The sequence below is a fragment of the Triplophysa rosa genome, linkage group LG7 (assembly GCF_024868665.1).
Source record: "Triplophysa rosa linkage group LG7, Trosa_1v2, whole genome shotgun sequence".
Taxonomy (NCBI): Eukaryota; Metazoa; Chordata; class Actinopteri; order Cypriniformes; family Nemacheilidae; genus Triplophysa; species Triplophysa rosa.
In genome coordinates, this window is record NC_079896.1 from 6084429 (window position 1) to 6102602 (window position 18174).

The following is an 18174-nucleotide window of genomic DNA, read 5'->3' on the forward strand; positions in this document are numbered from 1 at the left end:
ATAAGGTGACATTGACTAAGAACCAGGAAGTAAGGTTATCAGCCACCGAACAGATGAAATAGGGACGAAGATGAAAAAACTACATCTCTCCTGTCCAAGGGGCAGATATGTGTGTGTACATGTTTCTGCTTCTGCATGTATGTGTAAAGGAGTCCAGGAATGATTGGGAGGTACCACTTTTTTACCTGAGGTGTTTGGGCATATTGGAGAATAGATTTTGTTGCGGTCCATTGCCTGACTCAAGCAAACATCCATCATTGCTGCTCTATACTGACCTATAATGCGTAGAGAGGCAGAGAGGGAATAAGACGCCCACAGGATACCCTGATAATGTAGGTCACAGTGTTTGCAACAATTCAGCCTGTGTACCCCCAACATCTGTCTTATCTTCATAAGCCTGTATAGAAATCTGTATAGAAATCAAATTTTGTTACATTTGACAATTGATTTCTGTTGAAAAGACAACCTTGACTTCAATTGTATTTTAAATTAGTAATATTGATTTCCGCTGTAATGGTAATTGAATTTAAACATGCTATTTCATGTATTCGGACTTCTTTACACTGTTAAACGTGTTGGCTTTTCAAGCTTAACATGGTCAAAAACTAGTTGAACCTATGATGTAGTATTTCTGTGATCAATTCACTCCGCCAGGGTTCGTACAGGTTACAGAAAGTTTTTTTTGAACATGGATTCCCATTTCGTAACAAGGGTTCTTAATCCCTTATTGGACAATACTCCTGGAAAAGTACGCCCACGCGTCATCCAGCAAGCAAAAGAGCACGCCCATCAATGCCGCTTCACTCGGCTGACGGACGTTTAGCTGTGCTTGTTTGCTCACTGCATTTCAGTGATGAATGTTAAATAAACAGTGGATATAACGCTGGATTTGGAGATCATTTGAAACTGATAGATGGTGCGTTCCCAGCGCTAAAAGATGCGAGATATGAATCGTACACAGTAAGTCATATGTCTGTGTTTTGTTGGCAATCGGCGTGTACGTGCATAATGTAAACAACACGAACTTATAGTGAATCAATGCGTTGATGTATTGTGTGCTCGTGCTGTAATTCCGCCCCCCCCCTGCATGCCTCCAGGTGCTCGTCTTTTTCCAACCTTTTTCCGGAAATAATCGTACAGCTGTATCTGTCTTTTATAAATTTGATCAAACTAAATACTCTTCAAAGCTGTATAATATGCTATACTACTGTATAGGTACTCAAGATTAATATGAGATTGGCAGAAACTGTGTGTTACCCAGTGTTGGGTAAGTTACTCTCAAAAAGTAATTAATTACTAGTTACTAATTACATATTCAATAGTGTAATTAGATTACTGTACAAATTACTCACTCCAAAATGTATTTAGTTACTTATTACTAATTACTTTCTATATCCTACATCAACCTTGATTAGTTAAGTGATTCAAGGATAGACATGAAAGGGCTCTTTTAATTCATTTAAATAAATAATATTAAACTACATAAAGTACTCTTATTAACTGACCAAAGTATTACAAATGTGAGAATTATACATTAAAGCACAGATTTTAAAGTTAGACTTTGAATTTTGATGTCAATTCCACTATTGCACACACATATATTACACAAAGTATTTAGTTTAATTACATCAAAAGTAACTGTAATTAAATTACAGAAAAAATAAGAGTAATCCCTTACTTTACTTTTTCAAGGGAAAAGTAATTAAATTACAGTAACTAATTACTTAGTAACTAGTTACACCCAACACTGTGTTACCTCATCTTTAAGCTGAATCGGCAATTTCAATGTGCTGCCCCATCCTCCTTTTTTTGTTCTCAAATGACAAATTGGTGTACAGGGGTGAATGATGTAACAACACATTCAGGAGACATTTTGATACAAGACACAATTGTATCACAATAATTTTGACAAAACGTAAAAAATAAAGTTTTTCCAAAACATTTTAATTGAACCTTTCGCATCTAAATGAATAAGAACTGATATCACGGGAACATATAAAACACAAAAGCAATGTAAAGAAAGGAATTAGGAAAGCTAAACCATTAGAGAGAACTTAAAGCCGTAATAGCAGAAAATTAAACAAACAAACATTAAATTATCAAATATGTTGACGGAAGAGACATGTTGGCAATTCAACCAATAGGATTAAACAGAAAACATGAAAGAACTACCAAACTCATTTTTGTTTTGTTCAGAGTCTAGTACCATGTAGATGGATGAGTGATATCTGTCAAATATGCTTTCATTATGCATTATGCAAATCCTTAAAAATATTTCAATAGAGTGTGTGCAAACCATAAAAATGCTTGTATTAATAATAGGCTAACTGAATACTATTACGTCAGAATATGTTGAAGATATGTGGTTTAAGAGTTGGTTTCTAAAAAACATTTACATCAAAGGGGTAAAATAACACTTAGAAAAAACGTAGCTGCATTTGTACGCTGTGACAGTAACTTGTGATTTTCGAAACTGCCTCAGTTTCTGGCTTGACAGCCTCCGCTGTGTCATGAAAAGACAATGATTTATTCCCACAAATCTCAGCTCACGTTGCACTGAGTTAACCTCTCTCTTCTCTCGCCCTCTCTCTCTTTTAGCATGGCATTTTTGTGCATCTGAAGGGAGGAAGGGAGAAGTGCTTTACCTCTCCAGTCCCTCAATGAAAAGCCGGCAAGAAGGAAGCGCAGTTTTTCCATCCAGGAACAAATAATGAGTAAATATCAGATTGTCTGCCTCATCACGTCATCAGTGCGTAATTTGCTAGATTAAAGAAAAACTGAGATTCCTTCCCCGAAGCCTGATATCACTTAATAATGTAATATAAAAAACATTATTCACATTCATATAAAATTGATTTAAATGTTGTGACATTGTATAATGTGTTAATGTGTCTGATGAAGAGCCTGCATGATCCATTATTAAATTTTGGATACATTTTAGAGCTTTGGTGTGCCGACGTACATATTTTTTTTGTGTCCAGGCACTCTTAAAGGAGACATCAGATGAAAACCCCACTTTTTCTTTGTTTAAGTGCTATAATCGGGTCCCCGGTGCATCTAACAACCCAGAAAACGTGAAAAATAAGAACCCAGTAAGTTCATTTTGGTGTGCCTTTCCCTGCAAGCATATGAGAAATCGAGCCGTTCAGATTTCACTCTGACTGTGACGTCCAAAACGGATTTTATTATAATGTTACCGCCCCTTAATCTACACAGTTCCACCCACCGCGCTCCGCCATTGTTGTTTTCACAAGCGACAGCGGTGTACTTGACGCCAAAGTTCGTGGACAAGAGACAGGAGTGGATTTATTTTATTTTTAGTGGAAATCCATCAGAAACCATAAGTAAAAACCTGCTTGTTTGCGCGAATCACTTCAAACCGGAGTGCTTTTTCAACCTGGGATAGTACAAGCAGGATTAGCTTCAAAGTTGTTCCTCAAGAGGGATCGAGACCGACTGAACGAGACAAAACTGCCGATCATGTAAGTAATATTTATCAACAGTCTGAATTGACATAAATGTACCGTATATATAGGAGGATAACGTTAGCATATGATAGCGAAGGGAGCTAAGTCAGTCACGGGCTAAATAGAACATTCAAAGCCAGTGTTAAACTTACTGTATATAAGTGCAGATGGACACTTAGAGTTTAGCTGTATGAATGTTACTACATTATGTGCGTTAATATGTTTAGCTGCGACAAGCTGTTTGTTTTGCTAATGAACAGGGGCGAACACTGGGGTTAGTTTTGTTTTAAACGTCTCAAATCATTCGTGTTTAGGCTGAAAAATCTGTCACAGCAAACTGGCTCTCACGTTGTGTGTGTAACGTTATAACTTGTCAATGACAAGCGCTAAAATCCATGTGATTCCGCTGAGATCTGCAGTAACGCACAACGTAAGCGCATTAGCTGTTTGCTGTGACTGATTTTTTTGTCTCCGGACGAATGATTTGAGACGAAACTAACCGCAGAGGAATTCAGGAAATATCGTTTAGCTAAACCATTGCCACTACATGTGTGTTGTGTTGACACGCCGGACAGAAGAGTGGTGGGGTTCGCTGTTACTCATGATCATTTAAAGAGACATGCACCAAAACGGGTTGCTGTGAGCAGCGAGGCAAGAAGGGTTTTGTTTACAGAGCCATTGAGTGTTTTTAAGCAAAATATGTTCCAGACATTTCATGAAGACCCTAATAAATCATACCAACTTGTTGAAAGCGCTCGTCTGAGGAGACCTTTAAATGAATAATTCCTCAATAAACATTCCCCACATACACACAGAATGAGTGCATTTTAAGTTTCTTTTTAAAGCTTTAATCAATTTGAAGAATTTCATTAGCTTTAAAACACAAAATTATTTCTAAGCACACTGGAATTGTATGGGATTTTTTTTCGTTTATGATAAGAAACAAGTTTAGTTAGAGAACATACAAATGGGGAAGTAGCATAAACTATTATTATAACAATACAAAAGAACAAGATGATAATGTACAGATGGCATATTGTGCATGCTGGAAGCTTCCAAGGACATAAAGATTAATTAAACCAAAACATTATAAATACTGGATTTGTACAATCATCCAAGATTCTGCAGGATCTGGTGAACGTGAAGGTGTAGAAGATTTAATCATTAGTGACTCTTCTCTGACTCAGGCTGTCACATGATCATTACCACGTGACGGCCGCCGGTCTTGTTAGCTTTTCCTGTCAGCCGGAGTTACCATCACGCTAACACACACTCGGTCCATGACAGCCGTGTATGTATAGGTTTTACAGCCAGGGTTCTGTTTACATGAGGTTAATGGATTACTTCACCCAAAAAAGAGAATTTTGTAATTATACTAATATTATACTTTCCAAACTCAACTTCATTTTTTTGGTGGAAACCGCAATGGATTAACCTAACCAGGTTTTTACCAAATGTTTTATCATACCGATAGATCAGATGTCAATATTTGGTGAGACCCATGTGAGGTCTCTCAAAGTTTTTAAAGCATATTTTTACGGCATGATTTTCCATAGTCAATTTTGTGCCGCTTTGTCACATCCATCCACGGTCAATATAACTCATTAATGGGCACATGAAAATTAAAACATAATAGCAATGTATGTTCTATAAGGAGCCATCCCTTCTCCATTTGTTGGGTATTATTGCTTCTGGTTTGTACATTTTAATTCATAAAGCTTATTAGACTGATTTTATTAGACTTATTTTGTCTAAACTCTATCAACAGGGGTTAAGAGAATACAAACAGATGGGTCAATATATTATTAATAAATACACTTCCTGTGAGTTTATATTTCAAGTTTTGACTGAAAATGTCACATCCATAATTCTGGAATTACCCATATGTCTTTGTCTTTGCCTCTATTTGTTTGTGACTAGATCATCTGAACTAGTCTAATCATTCAGATTTGTTTTGTAAACTTGTAATTTAAATAATTCGTTAAAAGGATCCAACTCAAAAGAATCGTTCAGTCATGAATTGGATATTACTACTATTCCTATTCAACATGCCAAAGAAAGATATGGCATATCTTAAAACTTTAAGGGAATAATGACTTGAACTAAAGTGCACCCCTCAGATAGTTATCATATAGCTTGAGAATACTTTTGTGAATGTAACAAATTATTTTCACCATTTTTACATTACTTATATGGTACATTTTTATTTGTCGTCATGAAGCTTGACATTCACCATTTTTATTCACTTCTGTTATTCTGAATGGCCAGTATATTCCACTTTTTGTGTTCCACACACATTGGGGTTTGGAACAACATGACGGTATTGCAATGACTATTTCTTCAAAGTTTTTGTCCTTGTGAGGGTCTTATTACATTATCAGTATACTATATCAGTTTTGCATCCTATCACAGTGTTGAATAAACATCTATACAGTTTGCAATGCAGTACATGACAATATTGAATTGAATGTTTAGTATAACCAGTATAACCTGACGGATCCAATTATTGTCTAAGTCGCTTCATTTGAACATATCTGCTATTTATATTCCCCGAAGCTGTTGACAGATGTTCGCTTGGAGGTGGTTGACGGCTTTATTAAAACTTCAGGCGAAGTGGCGGATGGAAGTGACGTCTCTGTAGATATGACAGACAGACAGTTCAAACACAGGTCATGGATATTTCTTAGTTCTCTTGAAGGGAATGACGGTCAAAGAGTTGCAAGCATCTCTGTGTTACGTGATGTTTGTTTGTAACCGGGACTGTTTGAGTCAAGCAGGTTGCCGTCCCTTAAAGTGTTCTGGAGAACAGAACCGTGTTTGTTACGGTTCATTGCTTTCACCGGCCTTCACAAACATCCATCGCTGCTCCACACCGGCCAGAAATGTAGTCCCTGTTTTCTGTAACTTAAACTGAAGATATGATGCATAAAAAATGATAGCTTTGAGAAATGTTACATGTTGTTTACTAGTTCTTTGCCGAAGCATACACTTTTAATAGTGCAGGGATTGAACCCACAACCTTTTCATTTCCAGCTGTAATCACAATACCGCTATGTCACAAACACACAAAATAAACATATTTCTTTCTGAATATTTTCTAATTGTAAGTATGTTTTGTGCTTCTAGTAGCTCTTGAAATGCTACGGTTCGTTGCAATGGGTGGTCACAGATAAGTCAAGGTTTTTCTCTTTATCAAAATTGATGGATTTCTGACCTTGTGGGGGGGAGGATGTTGAAGACTTTAGCGTCGCGTTGAATGTCTTGTCAGAGAAAGGATAAGCATGAAATAGCTCAAGGGCAAATATTTTGCTGTTTGACAGGCGTGTGGTTTTGTTTAAAGGATTTTTTTCAAAAACGAAAGGCTGTTGTAAGTCTTGTAAGTGACATGTGAATTGTTGTTTGAAGCATGTGGTATTGGTTCACCTACATAATCATGTTCTTAAAACATCAAGAACACCTGCTCTCCAGAAGAAAACAAAGTGATCAGCACAATGGCAATTTCTTTATTTAGACAGGGGCAAATTACAGAGTATAATAGTTCTCTCTCTGTTTGCCTGTATGAGCGTCAATGGAAGGATGACTGGTCATATACTGTAATATGTATGTAAGATGCGCAAAATGCATAGAGCATTTTTGCTCAGCCTTTGGGAGAAATAATGTCTAGGAAAAATAATTGAGATTTTTGTTTTATGGGTTGTTTGTGCACAGCAATGTGGTTGCTAGGGTGTTGCTACTGCAGGTGGTCATACTGGCGCTGGCTCAAGTCAATAGAGCCAGTCTCTATGATAATCTTCTTCCCAGATATGGCCAGCACAATCTCACAGGAATATTTACAGTTTTTACGATGTGGATCATTCGTACAAATTCATATCTCATGCATACGTTTTCGCACAAGTGACTTGGGTTTAGGGGTGGGGTTAGGGGAGGGGCTTTAGTGTAGTGTTTTTCTAATAAGCATACATTATTGTACGTCTTACGAATTGATACGCAGATCAGGCAGATATGGTTCAGGACCCTCAATGTAAATTGATATCGATTTTTTTCATGTTTGGCATGTGAAAATACTGTAATTGTCAGCAAACCAGTGATGCTTGCTTTAGCAACACATAGTATACTTGCGTTTGACGAACAATGCTGAAAATGATTAATGAGTACTGTCATTATCATTTTGATGTTTTTGGTTCAAGATGAAACTGTGACATTGGGTGCACGACGTACCTTACTGTCAACTAAACCACATGTCTGTGGCTGATTTTGCAGCTGTTTTGGAGACCTTCATGTTGTCTTGTACATATTGTTCCTCTGTTATAGCAGAAACAGCCAAGGCTGTCAGATTGTAAGACAGGAGGACACGAATTTCTACCCTCGTTGAGCCGAGCGTTATTTTTCCGAAGGGCGCTTTCAAAGAGTCTGTTTGAAAGTGTGGCTAACGTTGTCCCTGCTGATAAAAGTGGCAAGAAAGGCAGAAGAAAAGAAAAGTTTTAGTTTTGCCTTGCGTGACACAGACTTACTGTATTGCCAAGTATGTAAAAATAGTCAAATTAGAAACAAACAATAAGCAATTATAGAAAAAGTGCTACCAGTGGAGAACACATATCTGTCAGAGGCTATTATAAGACAAGTGTTTCTTTTGTTCTTCGTCTCTAATTTAGTTTTGTTATCCCCAGAAACTCTCTTGTGCCAGTTGGATGATAAACACAATGTCAGCAGGTTTTGTTCTAGAGAGATGATAATTAATAGAATGAAGATGATTGGAGGAGACCCGGTGGGAGGTCTGGGAGAAATTAACTTCTCTTTACTTAATTATAGCACATAATAAAGAGTCTCTTCACAGGAGTGGTGTGTTTATGCTAGCATGCATTTCAGGGAAGATTTTTAATTTTAAAATCGTTTGACCTCAAACCTTTGAAATCTTTTGGCTGTATAGTGTGTAGCAGTTTCCAACAAATGTTCTTACTTTGGGTAAGAGGGGTCTTATCTAATAGATAAGATATGTTGTGATATCTTTAAAAAACATTAAAAATTTGCTTTATACATTTCTTTGTTCTGTTGAACACAAAATAAGATATTTTGAAGAATGTAGGAAATCAAACATGGGGCACTATTGACTACCACTGTAATTTTCCCTACTATGGTAGTCAGTAGTTGCAAGAACTGTTTGGTTACAAGCATTCTTCTAAATATCTTTCTCTATGTTCACCAGAACAAAGAAAATGATACGGATTTGGAACGACTCGAGGGTAAATGAAGAAAGAATTTTTATTTTTGGGTGAACTGACCCTTTAATGCGTTGACTAAATGTTAATAAATACAACCCTATTGTAAAGTGATATCAGAATATTTATGAATTTATCTGTGAGGAAATCTGTAAGGAGAAATGTATGCCTGACTGGGGTTTAATTTTTTTATAGCTTTAGTTATTTATCCAATAAAGAATGCAATAAAATCATAGTCCAAGCCAAGTTGGTTACATTTCGTTAGAACCTATAGCTTAAATGAAACAAATATATTGCAGTTGCTTTCTAAACAGCCATCGACTCTGTAAAGTATGATAAAGCCTCCCAAAATGAATGACTCATGAGGGATATTACCTGACCACTGAACCATTTACAGAAGTACAAACTACATAAAATATGACGCAGTGTTCCCAACTTAGATCTAGAGAGGGGAAAAGTACTCAGATGGTTGCCAAGAGACTGAAGCTCTGCTATATGAAAGAAATGAAGGATACATTTTTTAATGAGGATTTAATCTTTGTTGTCTGTTTCCCTCAATACCAATCAATTATTTCTGCCATACATTTCCTAAATGTAGTGCACTTCAGATGCATTTCTAACTTTTTCTTCATAACTCACATACTGCTACAAACATACCTGCCATCTTTTGGTATAAAAACATTTATATGCGACATAATCTATTCACAGTCTTTGAATGGTAAAGACTAGACAATTTATTTTTGCCTCCCGTTTTCATAACTATAAATGTGGACATTTTAATTGGATTTCAATAGGTGCATTTTAATGAAATCTATGAAAAGAATACCCATGTAGGATACTCGACCCCCCCTTCATTCATTCTGAAATCATCGGTCTGAAATTATGAAGTCTGCTTTTTACATTAAGAAGTAGGTGCAATGTATTATATGTAAACATGTCGATTTTTATATTCATCTGGATCCACAATGCATTTGGAAATGCACTAATCTGACACCAAAATGCACTTTTACGCTTTCTCTGCATCAAACTGCTTGCCAAACACCCACACAAACCATCCCAACAGCACCGACATCCCAACAACAAGTAAATGATATGCTCTGTTTGTTTTTTACCCTCAGTTTGACATCTGCTAATTACCAGCATAATATTCAACTGAATCTAGATAGACATATTTCCTCCAGAGAACATGAGCTATGATAAGGATACTGTTTTTACCAGCTTGTCTGTTATAGTTTGGGGGAAATGAAATATATTCATCCTACGCAGCAAGTTTCTGTGCAACTTCATTTTGAGATCTTCTAGTGAACAGAAGGATAGCCCAACAAACAGGGGCGTAGCCAGAACTTTCTTTTAGAGGTGGCCAGGTAAGACCCAGTGATTTTATTAGGGTGACCAAAAAATCCTTACAGACAGAAATTATTTAATTTCTACTGTAATTAACACCAATTCTTCATTACACATACTGTAGTTTGCTGGTCAAAAACATACACAAAGAACAATTTATTTGCAATGCTTTCATGTGCTAACATTATTTTAAAATAATTTGCTAGCTAGCATTTGCAGTAAGTTAGCATTTTTTATAGAAAATAAACATTGCAGTACCCCAACTTAAACTTTTGCGAAAATGTTATGAATGAATGAAATCCAGTTAAAAAAAGACAGATTTTACTGACCTGATCCACGATGAACTTCCATGGTACATACACAGACAGTACACTGTCACGAAGCGGTTAGCAGCTGTTCAGCTATAGCACTCAGACTGTTTGCGTCAGTGCGTCAGCGTATGACATCATATTAACGGGAGAGTAATGTTCTCGCGTTACTTTCAGTGCATACGCTAAATGATCTGCGCAGCACTCCGTAAACTCCAACACACATTTTAGAGGTGACCAGATAGGTGGCCATCCATCATTCAGGGGTAGCCATGGCCACCCATGGCCACCATGTAGCTACGCCCCTGCCAACAAAGATTCAGATTGAGTCATGTTTTATGTAAAGTGGAGGCAGTTTGTCCCAGTTTCGAAAGGATTGACTCATAATTGTTTCCATAAGAGTTCGACTTCACCATATTCCTATGTAAAAACACAATACACTTACATGAATAAACAAAAATAGAGATAGAATTTAATTACCTTTGTATCAGTTTTTATATGAAGCGGAATAGATTTGTAATGCATTGCAGTGCATTTTGGGATTGTATTGGACACATGTGACACGAATTTGACCAGTTTGAACAATTTGACCTGCCTACTTCTAGGGGCCTTAAAATGCTGTTTGGATGGAATGTAATTTATCTGTCTTGTCTATTACAATGGCCATTAAAGGCACAATTCACCCAAAAATGAAATTCTGTCTTCATTAACTCACCCTAAAGTTGTTCCAAATCTGTATACATTTCTTTGTTCTGATGAACACAAAACCAAACAGTTCTTGGCCACCATTGACTACCATAGTCCGAAAATGTTCTTTGTTCTGTTTAACACAAAAGATATTTTGAAGAATTTTGAAGGAAAGCAGTTCTGGAGCACCATTGTCATTTTTCCTAATATGGTAGTCAGTGGTGGACAAGAACGGTTTGGTTGCAAGCATTCTATCAAATATCTTTTTCCACAATAATAGGAACAAAGAAAGTTAAACAGATTTGAAACCACTCGAGGGTGAGTAAATGATTACAGAATTTTTATTTTGGGGTGAACTGTCCCTTTCAATAAAGGAATAAATGAATGTATGTGTTACGTGAGTACACAGGTCAGGAACAGACAGCGGGTCCAAATGCAGTTTAAATGCATTTAATGACAATCCACAGTGCTATACATCCAAAAGACATGATGGTACCAAGGAAAATAACAACGCACGCTAGACAATGACAAATCAGGGCTTTATATACATAGTAACTAATCAGATGACTAGACACACCTGGAGGAACTAATTAACGCTAAAAACTACAAAGGACTACAAAACATGGCACAGAACAGGAAGTAACATAAAAGTTCACAAACGCAGGGGAAACGAGGACTGGGATCGTGACAGTATGAATGAATCTAAATATATGAAATGTACAGTAGAGTGCATGAGTTGAATGAATGGCCCGTTTAGTGATCGTGGCGAGTTTCCCAATAATTCTTGTTAAGTACTACATTAGCTACAAAAGAGCTTCTATGTAATCATCTTTACTGCAGTTTGCTTAAATACATCTCCAGACCATCTGTTCTGGTAACTCGAGCGTAATAAAGGATTATGGCACTGGATTATAGGGTTCTTGTTAAAAATCCATGATAGCACATGGAGAGAAGACTTAAATATGTATTACTGAATATGTATCACTGAATTTGATCACGCAGGACTGCTGTTCTGCTGGATCTCTGCTCGCATGGTCCTTTTAATACATTCTCATTACTCTTCCTCTGAAATCATGGTACAGAAACGTGCCCGTTAATAAGCCGCAGATGATGCAGCGAAGGATTGGGGGGGACACCTGGCAGGAGGAGGGAGAGAGAGAGAGAGAGAGAGAGAGAGAGAGGTGGCACTAATGGGATTAATAAATCCTTTCATAGACCTGAAACTCCAATACTGTCTTTGCTATTGCAGTCACTATTTTGAAAGCCATGTTTAACCAAATGATATGCATACAATGAATATGCCAAAAGCTGTTGAAAGAACACTAGGACCCATACAAAATATTTGGCTTTTATTTACAAACGTGTGATCACAATAAAAACGTCCGATTTTAATCTGCACTGTTAATGGTTGCCAGTTTCAGTTGAATGGCTCAGCAGTCATTGGCACTTTGCAAATATTTTGTATTTGTTTTATTCTATTTCAGATTGATTTACAAACCAATGGATAGAAACATAACTGGCAGAAGTCCATAATGTAATGAAGGGGCCCAGTATAACACTGGCCACATAAAGTGTATTTGGACATTTAAGCCACATATATACATTGATGGATGTCATGACATTTGTTAGCCTACCAAAATATAAAATCAATTGGCATTTGTTTTACTGAAATAGGCTAGCACAAATACTTCAAGCAAGACGATACAGTTGAATATTTTCTAATTGTCAAATGTGTTAAACATGTCGACAGTAAATGTATTAAACCAAGCGTGGGCTGTTCTGCAAAAGTAGCTCTAAAAGAGAATCTTTAAGGTCTGGTGTCACTTGCATTCATATTTCATTATCTGAAATAAAATTCGTACATTTTAATTGTCTCGAGTACTGTGATTTTCTCCACACAAAATCTATTTGTGCTCTATTGATTTACCGTCTTGACACATTTATACCTGAAAGCAAAGTAATGTGGGAAGTTCTTATAGTAAAATGTGAAGAAAGTGTGCAGTTCTTTTGGTAACAGCATGCCAAACACTTGAATGCCAACCAATTGTGACCGCCAGCTTTTTTGCATTCCTTGTTGTGCGTAAAAGATGTTTTCAGCTTCTCCGCCTTGAACTAGCGTTTGTAACGCACAAGGACATTCGCAGCTGACGTTGTCATCCTTGGCCTGTGCAACCCAAAACCATTCATAGCTTTCCTTCATAATTTTTGCCTTATTATTTTTCATGGCTATTTCATCTTTTTTTGCAAAAAAGCAACTATTACCACACGTGACCCTGAGAATGCAAGAAGGACAACAACGGAGCTTTTTACGCACACGTGTGTAGTAGTAAGACACTTTATTGAGATGAAAATGAAGCACAAGCTATTTACTAACTTCCATGATCATTTTTCAAAATCTTTATTTTTTAATCTTTCATTCTTTTTAAATCTTTATTTTGTTCGTCGGAGCCGATAGCCTCGTGGGCTCGACCCGGGTTCGATTCCCGTCTCGTTGTCCTTTCCCCAACCCACCCCCTTCTCTCTCTCCCACTTCGCTTCCTGTCCGCTCTCTCACTTAACTGTCCAAATAAAGCAAAAATGCCCCCCAAATTTTTTTTAAAAACAATCTTTATTTTGTTCAGTATATGCTGTTGATGGAAATAAACCAAGCTGGTGTCTATCTGGTGTAATGCAAGCCATTATTTGGGAGTGGGTGGGGGGGTCTAGCGATGTTACCTTGGCTTCTCTTTGTTCCTTTGTCATACTTCGTCCTTTCACGTATAAAGACGCGAGAGAGTGACTCACTGATAATTCTGAATGAAGGACAGTGCTTATAAACAGTCCATCCCACATTAGCAGACCTTTAAAACGTCTCTTCAGGTTTTTGGGGTGTACGCAGAGTTACGCTCATCACACTACGTGGCTACCTTTTGTTTCTGCTGGACACCTGAAGAAAAACAAAATATAGACTTTTGTGTGTCTAAGCAAAAGACAGTTTAGTGCTTGGACCCCCTAGGGGAGAAAAACCAGAGGTGAAAGCCGCTTTTGAAGACCATGAGGTCCAGATTATCGTTTCTTCTCTGCCTGTTGCTGGTGTCGTATGCCTCGACTGCAGTCATTACCGGGGTGAGTGACCCAAACAACTGTGTTTATTTCTGTACTGTGTTTATTTCCATATATGTATACATCCGTGGTAAAAATTAAGAGACCATTTCAAAAATTATTTTCAATTTTTCCAAACTTTTTATTTATAGGTATGTGTTTAAAGTGATCATTTTTATTTCATTCTGTGAAGTACTAACAAATTTTCTCCCAAATTTCAAATAAAAATATTGTTTCTATTTGCGTTTATTTGCAGAAAATGAATCAAAATAACAAAAAAAGAGGCTCTGTATTTTCTCAGACCTCAAATGCTGCAAAGAAAACAAGTTCATATTCACTTTTAAGCAATGCAACAAGTTCAAAAATATTTTTAATTGTGATAACCTGGATTTTTATCACAGTTTTCATGTGTCTTGTCATGCTGTCAGTCTTTCACATTGCTGTTGGATGCTTTGTCACTCCTGAGGTTTAGTTTTGTTTCAAATTCAACAGACACTGGTATGAAATGGCCACAGTACATCTAGAAATGATGATTAAATGAAAAAACGGTATATTATATATATTTTATTAGAATACAATTTTTAATATACGAATTGGTAAAATCATCCTTTTAAGGCTCTTTATTTTTAATACATATTTAATCCATTGACAGGTAGCAGATTATCCATTTAAACCATTCATGATTGGCTTTTTGGACATAATATATACAAAAATATAAATACAATGTAAATGTTTTACTGTAAAACACATTGTTGTGTTTATATTGTGGTAGTTGAATTCATAAAAACTTTGAATTTATTAAAAGAAATATATTTAGAAATTATTTTTGTTTTTACTGTTTTGCTCTCTTAAACTACATCAATTTTTCTTCTATATCTGCTTTCTACAGTTATTGAACTGATAAACAGTCGTTATAAGTGCAGCCCATATAGACACAGTGTTGTTGTCAGTACAAAGTCATTTCTTGGGTCGGAAAAGATGCACAGCGGAGTTTGACATGAGTGTGCTGGGATGCATTTCCTCCACACCTGTCACGACTGTAAAGTCTGCAGTACTCCCACAGTATGTAAAATTGCTGTCAGGACACCCCGGGCCTAAGTGAGATTGAGATGGAGGGATGGCATTTCTTAAACATGCAGAGAATTCTATCCTACACAGACTGTCAGGGCAAATTCATGCGGCTTTACAGAGAGATCTCATGGCACCCGTGTGGCCCTACAGTATATCATTCAAAATACTGCATGATGCTATTTTAGTGCATGAGGTGGACACTGTATGTTTCATCATTGAATGTTTATGAGTTGGAAATATTGATGTATTTTTAATGAGAAAAGGTCATTGTGTGTGTGTGTGCAGGCATGTGAGAAGGACTCACAGTGTGGAGGTGGCATGTGTTGTGCCGTCAGCCTGTGGATCCGGAGCCTGCGAATGTGCGTTCCAATGGGTCAAGAGGGAGAGGAGTGTCATCCAATGAGCCACAAGGTTAATTTTTTCACTTTCTCTTAAAGGGACGGTTCACCCAAAAACATCTGTCATCGTTTACTCGTGTTACTGTATGTTAGTCAGAATATTAGTCCACATCCACACGAAGCCAGAGCTTTCCCTATCCGATCTTTTTTTTCCTTTTCACAGCGTCGTCTCAAGAAATATCTGCGTACACACGAAACCGCTAAAGCGACTCAAAACGATGTAGTATACACGCCAAATCAGTATGTGGCGCTGTAATTCTGCCACAGAAATACACTAAAAATGGAGAAGGCTTGGAGCATGCGCATAAACTTTGCCCGCTGGGGTGATGACATCATTGTTTAAAAAAAAATATATGGATCGGCTGTACACACGAAAACGCAAAGGTGGCGTTTTCAGATTTATCCGCTCTGGAACCCGGTTTCACAAAAAAGCGGTTTCAGGCTCCCAAAACGCCGGATCCGTGTGGAAACGCTGATAGGATACAAAATCTTTACACAGCTAAACGCATCTCCATGTGGATGGGCTCTTGGGCACTGACAATTTGGGTCACCATTCACTTTCAATGTATGGAAATGAACATTTTTATTATGGTTCACGGAAGTCAGAATGTACAACAACATGAGGGAGAATACATGTCAGAATTTTTTGGGGGGTGAAATATTTGTATCATTGCTTTATGATGATTTTTTTCTTCATATGCCTGTATTTTTTAATAACTTCCTGTTTTCTGTATAGGTCCCGTTCTTTGGCAAGAGACTCCATCATACATGCCCATGTTTGCCCAACCTGGCTTGCGTCACCACAGATGATGGAAAATCCAAATGTCTCCCTTCCCTTCCGTTTCAAGATTACCTCTGATGTAAAGTGTGCCAGTATAGTGTACTACTAATGCTTGTATAAAGTGTATAGTAAAGTGTACTTTAAATCTGTATTGACTTTAAAGGAATTTATTTTAATGAACTATTTAATCTTTATGGGAAATAAATTAGGTCTTAAAATGCATATTTTGACAAAGTGTCATCGATTGTATGACCATAATAAATAAATTCACAAATTACACAAGCTGTAATAAGTTGTTTTCAGATATCGTGAGTACTATTTAGGCCTATTCTATTCTTCAGGTAACTAGAGTTTGTAAAGAAAGCATTTCCTGCCTAACTATCTATTATTGCTACATTACAATAGTAATGCCTTGTTTATTTTTCAAATAAACTTTTTAGGTATAACATTTAAGTAATAAATTTTGAGTAAATGATGAAGAACTGAGAATTGTATGTAGCCATGATTTACTGTAGAGGCCATCATGTAGAGTTATTTTGTTTTGACACCAAGACAGAAGTTACTTGAATAATAGAAGCATAGAAGTACAGTATATGCTTAAGCTAACAGTATGAAATACAACTTTATGACATTTCATTAGTCATGAAATTAGGTACTTCTGTCATTGCTATCGAGATTCAAGCCCTTTCTGCGTTTATTTAGCTTAAGAGATGTCTGACTGTACATTTACACTTACATAATGCATCACTGCTTTCAAGGTGTCTGTGTATTTAAAGAGATAGTTCACCCAAAATGAAAATGAAATCGAAATGAATTACTCATCCTCGAGTTGTTCCAAACCTGTAAACATTTCTTCGTTTGGTTGAACACAAAGAAAGGTATTTGGAAGAATGTTAGCAACTGAGATTTCCGGGGCACCATTGACTACCATAGTAGAAAGAATTATAAAAAAAATTACGCAAAAAATATTTGGAAGAATTTAGGAAAACAAACCATTTTAAAGGGCTAGTTCACCCACAAATGAAAATTCTCTCATCATTTACTCACCTTCGAGTTGTTCCAAATCTGTATACATTTCTTTGTTCTGATGAACATAGAGAAAGATATTTGGAAGAATGCTTATAACCAAACTGTCCTTGGACCCCATTGACTACCATTGTCGGAAAAATTACTTTATAATCGTTTTGTTTTTCAAAGATCTGTAGCTCAGTGGTTAGAGCATGGCGTTAGCAACGCCAAGGTCATGGGTATGATCCCAGGGATTGCACATACTTAGAAACAAGTGTACATGCAATGTATAATGCAATGTAAGTCGCTTTGGATAAAAGCGTTTGCCAAATGCATAAATGTAAATGTAGTCAATGGTGTCCAAGAAATCTCGGTTGCTAACATTTTTCCAAATATCTTTCTTTGTGCTCAACCAAATAAAAAAAATGTATACAGGTTTGGAACAACTTGAGGTTGAGTAATTCATGACAGAATTTTCATTTTTGAGTGAACTATCCCTTTAATATTTTCTCTTTAAGTTACTTTTGGTTTTGTGTCACACAATTACTGTGATTACTCCAAAGCTTGTCTTCTGTGGAAGCATTTTTCAAACTGGTTCAGTCAGGAGTTTGTTTTTTAGCACCCTTACAAAAGAGTGGTGTGGCAATACCCAGGTACACTAAAGGAAACAGATGTACTCCGTTTGTTTGTTGATTCTGAATCTATATACATGTGTCCTGGTACGTGAACTGTACTTCAAATTATATTGTTGTATTAACAGAAAAATCGATGTGACATTACTCTGGTGCATTGTTATACAATATAATATACTGC

General features: G+C 36.7%; 1 protein-coding gene across 1 annotated transcript; it reads left to right on the plus strand.

The window, feature by feature from the left end:
• The first annotated feature begins 13901 nt into the window (after positions 1–13901).
• On the plus strand, positions 13902–16431 carry prok2 (prokineticin 2). The gene is made up of 3 exons (XM_057338827.1): positions 13902–14127; positions 15460–15585; positions 16309–16431. Exons 1-3 carry the CDS (start codon positions 14056–14058, stop codon positions 16429–16431), a joined length of 321 nt encoding a protein of 106 aa, XP_057194810.1. The 5' UTR covers positions 13902–14055.
• Positions 16432–18174: the final 1743 nt, after the last annotated feature.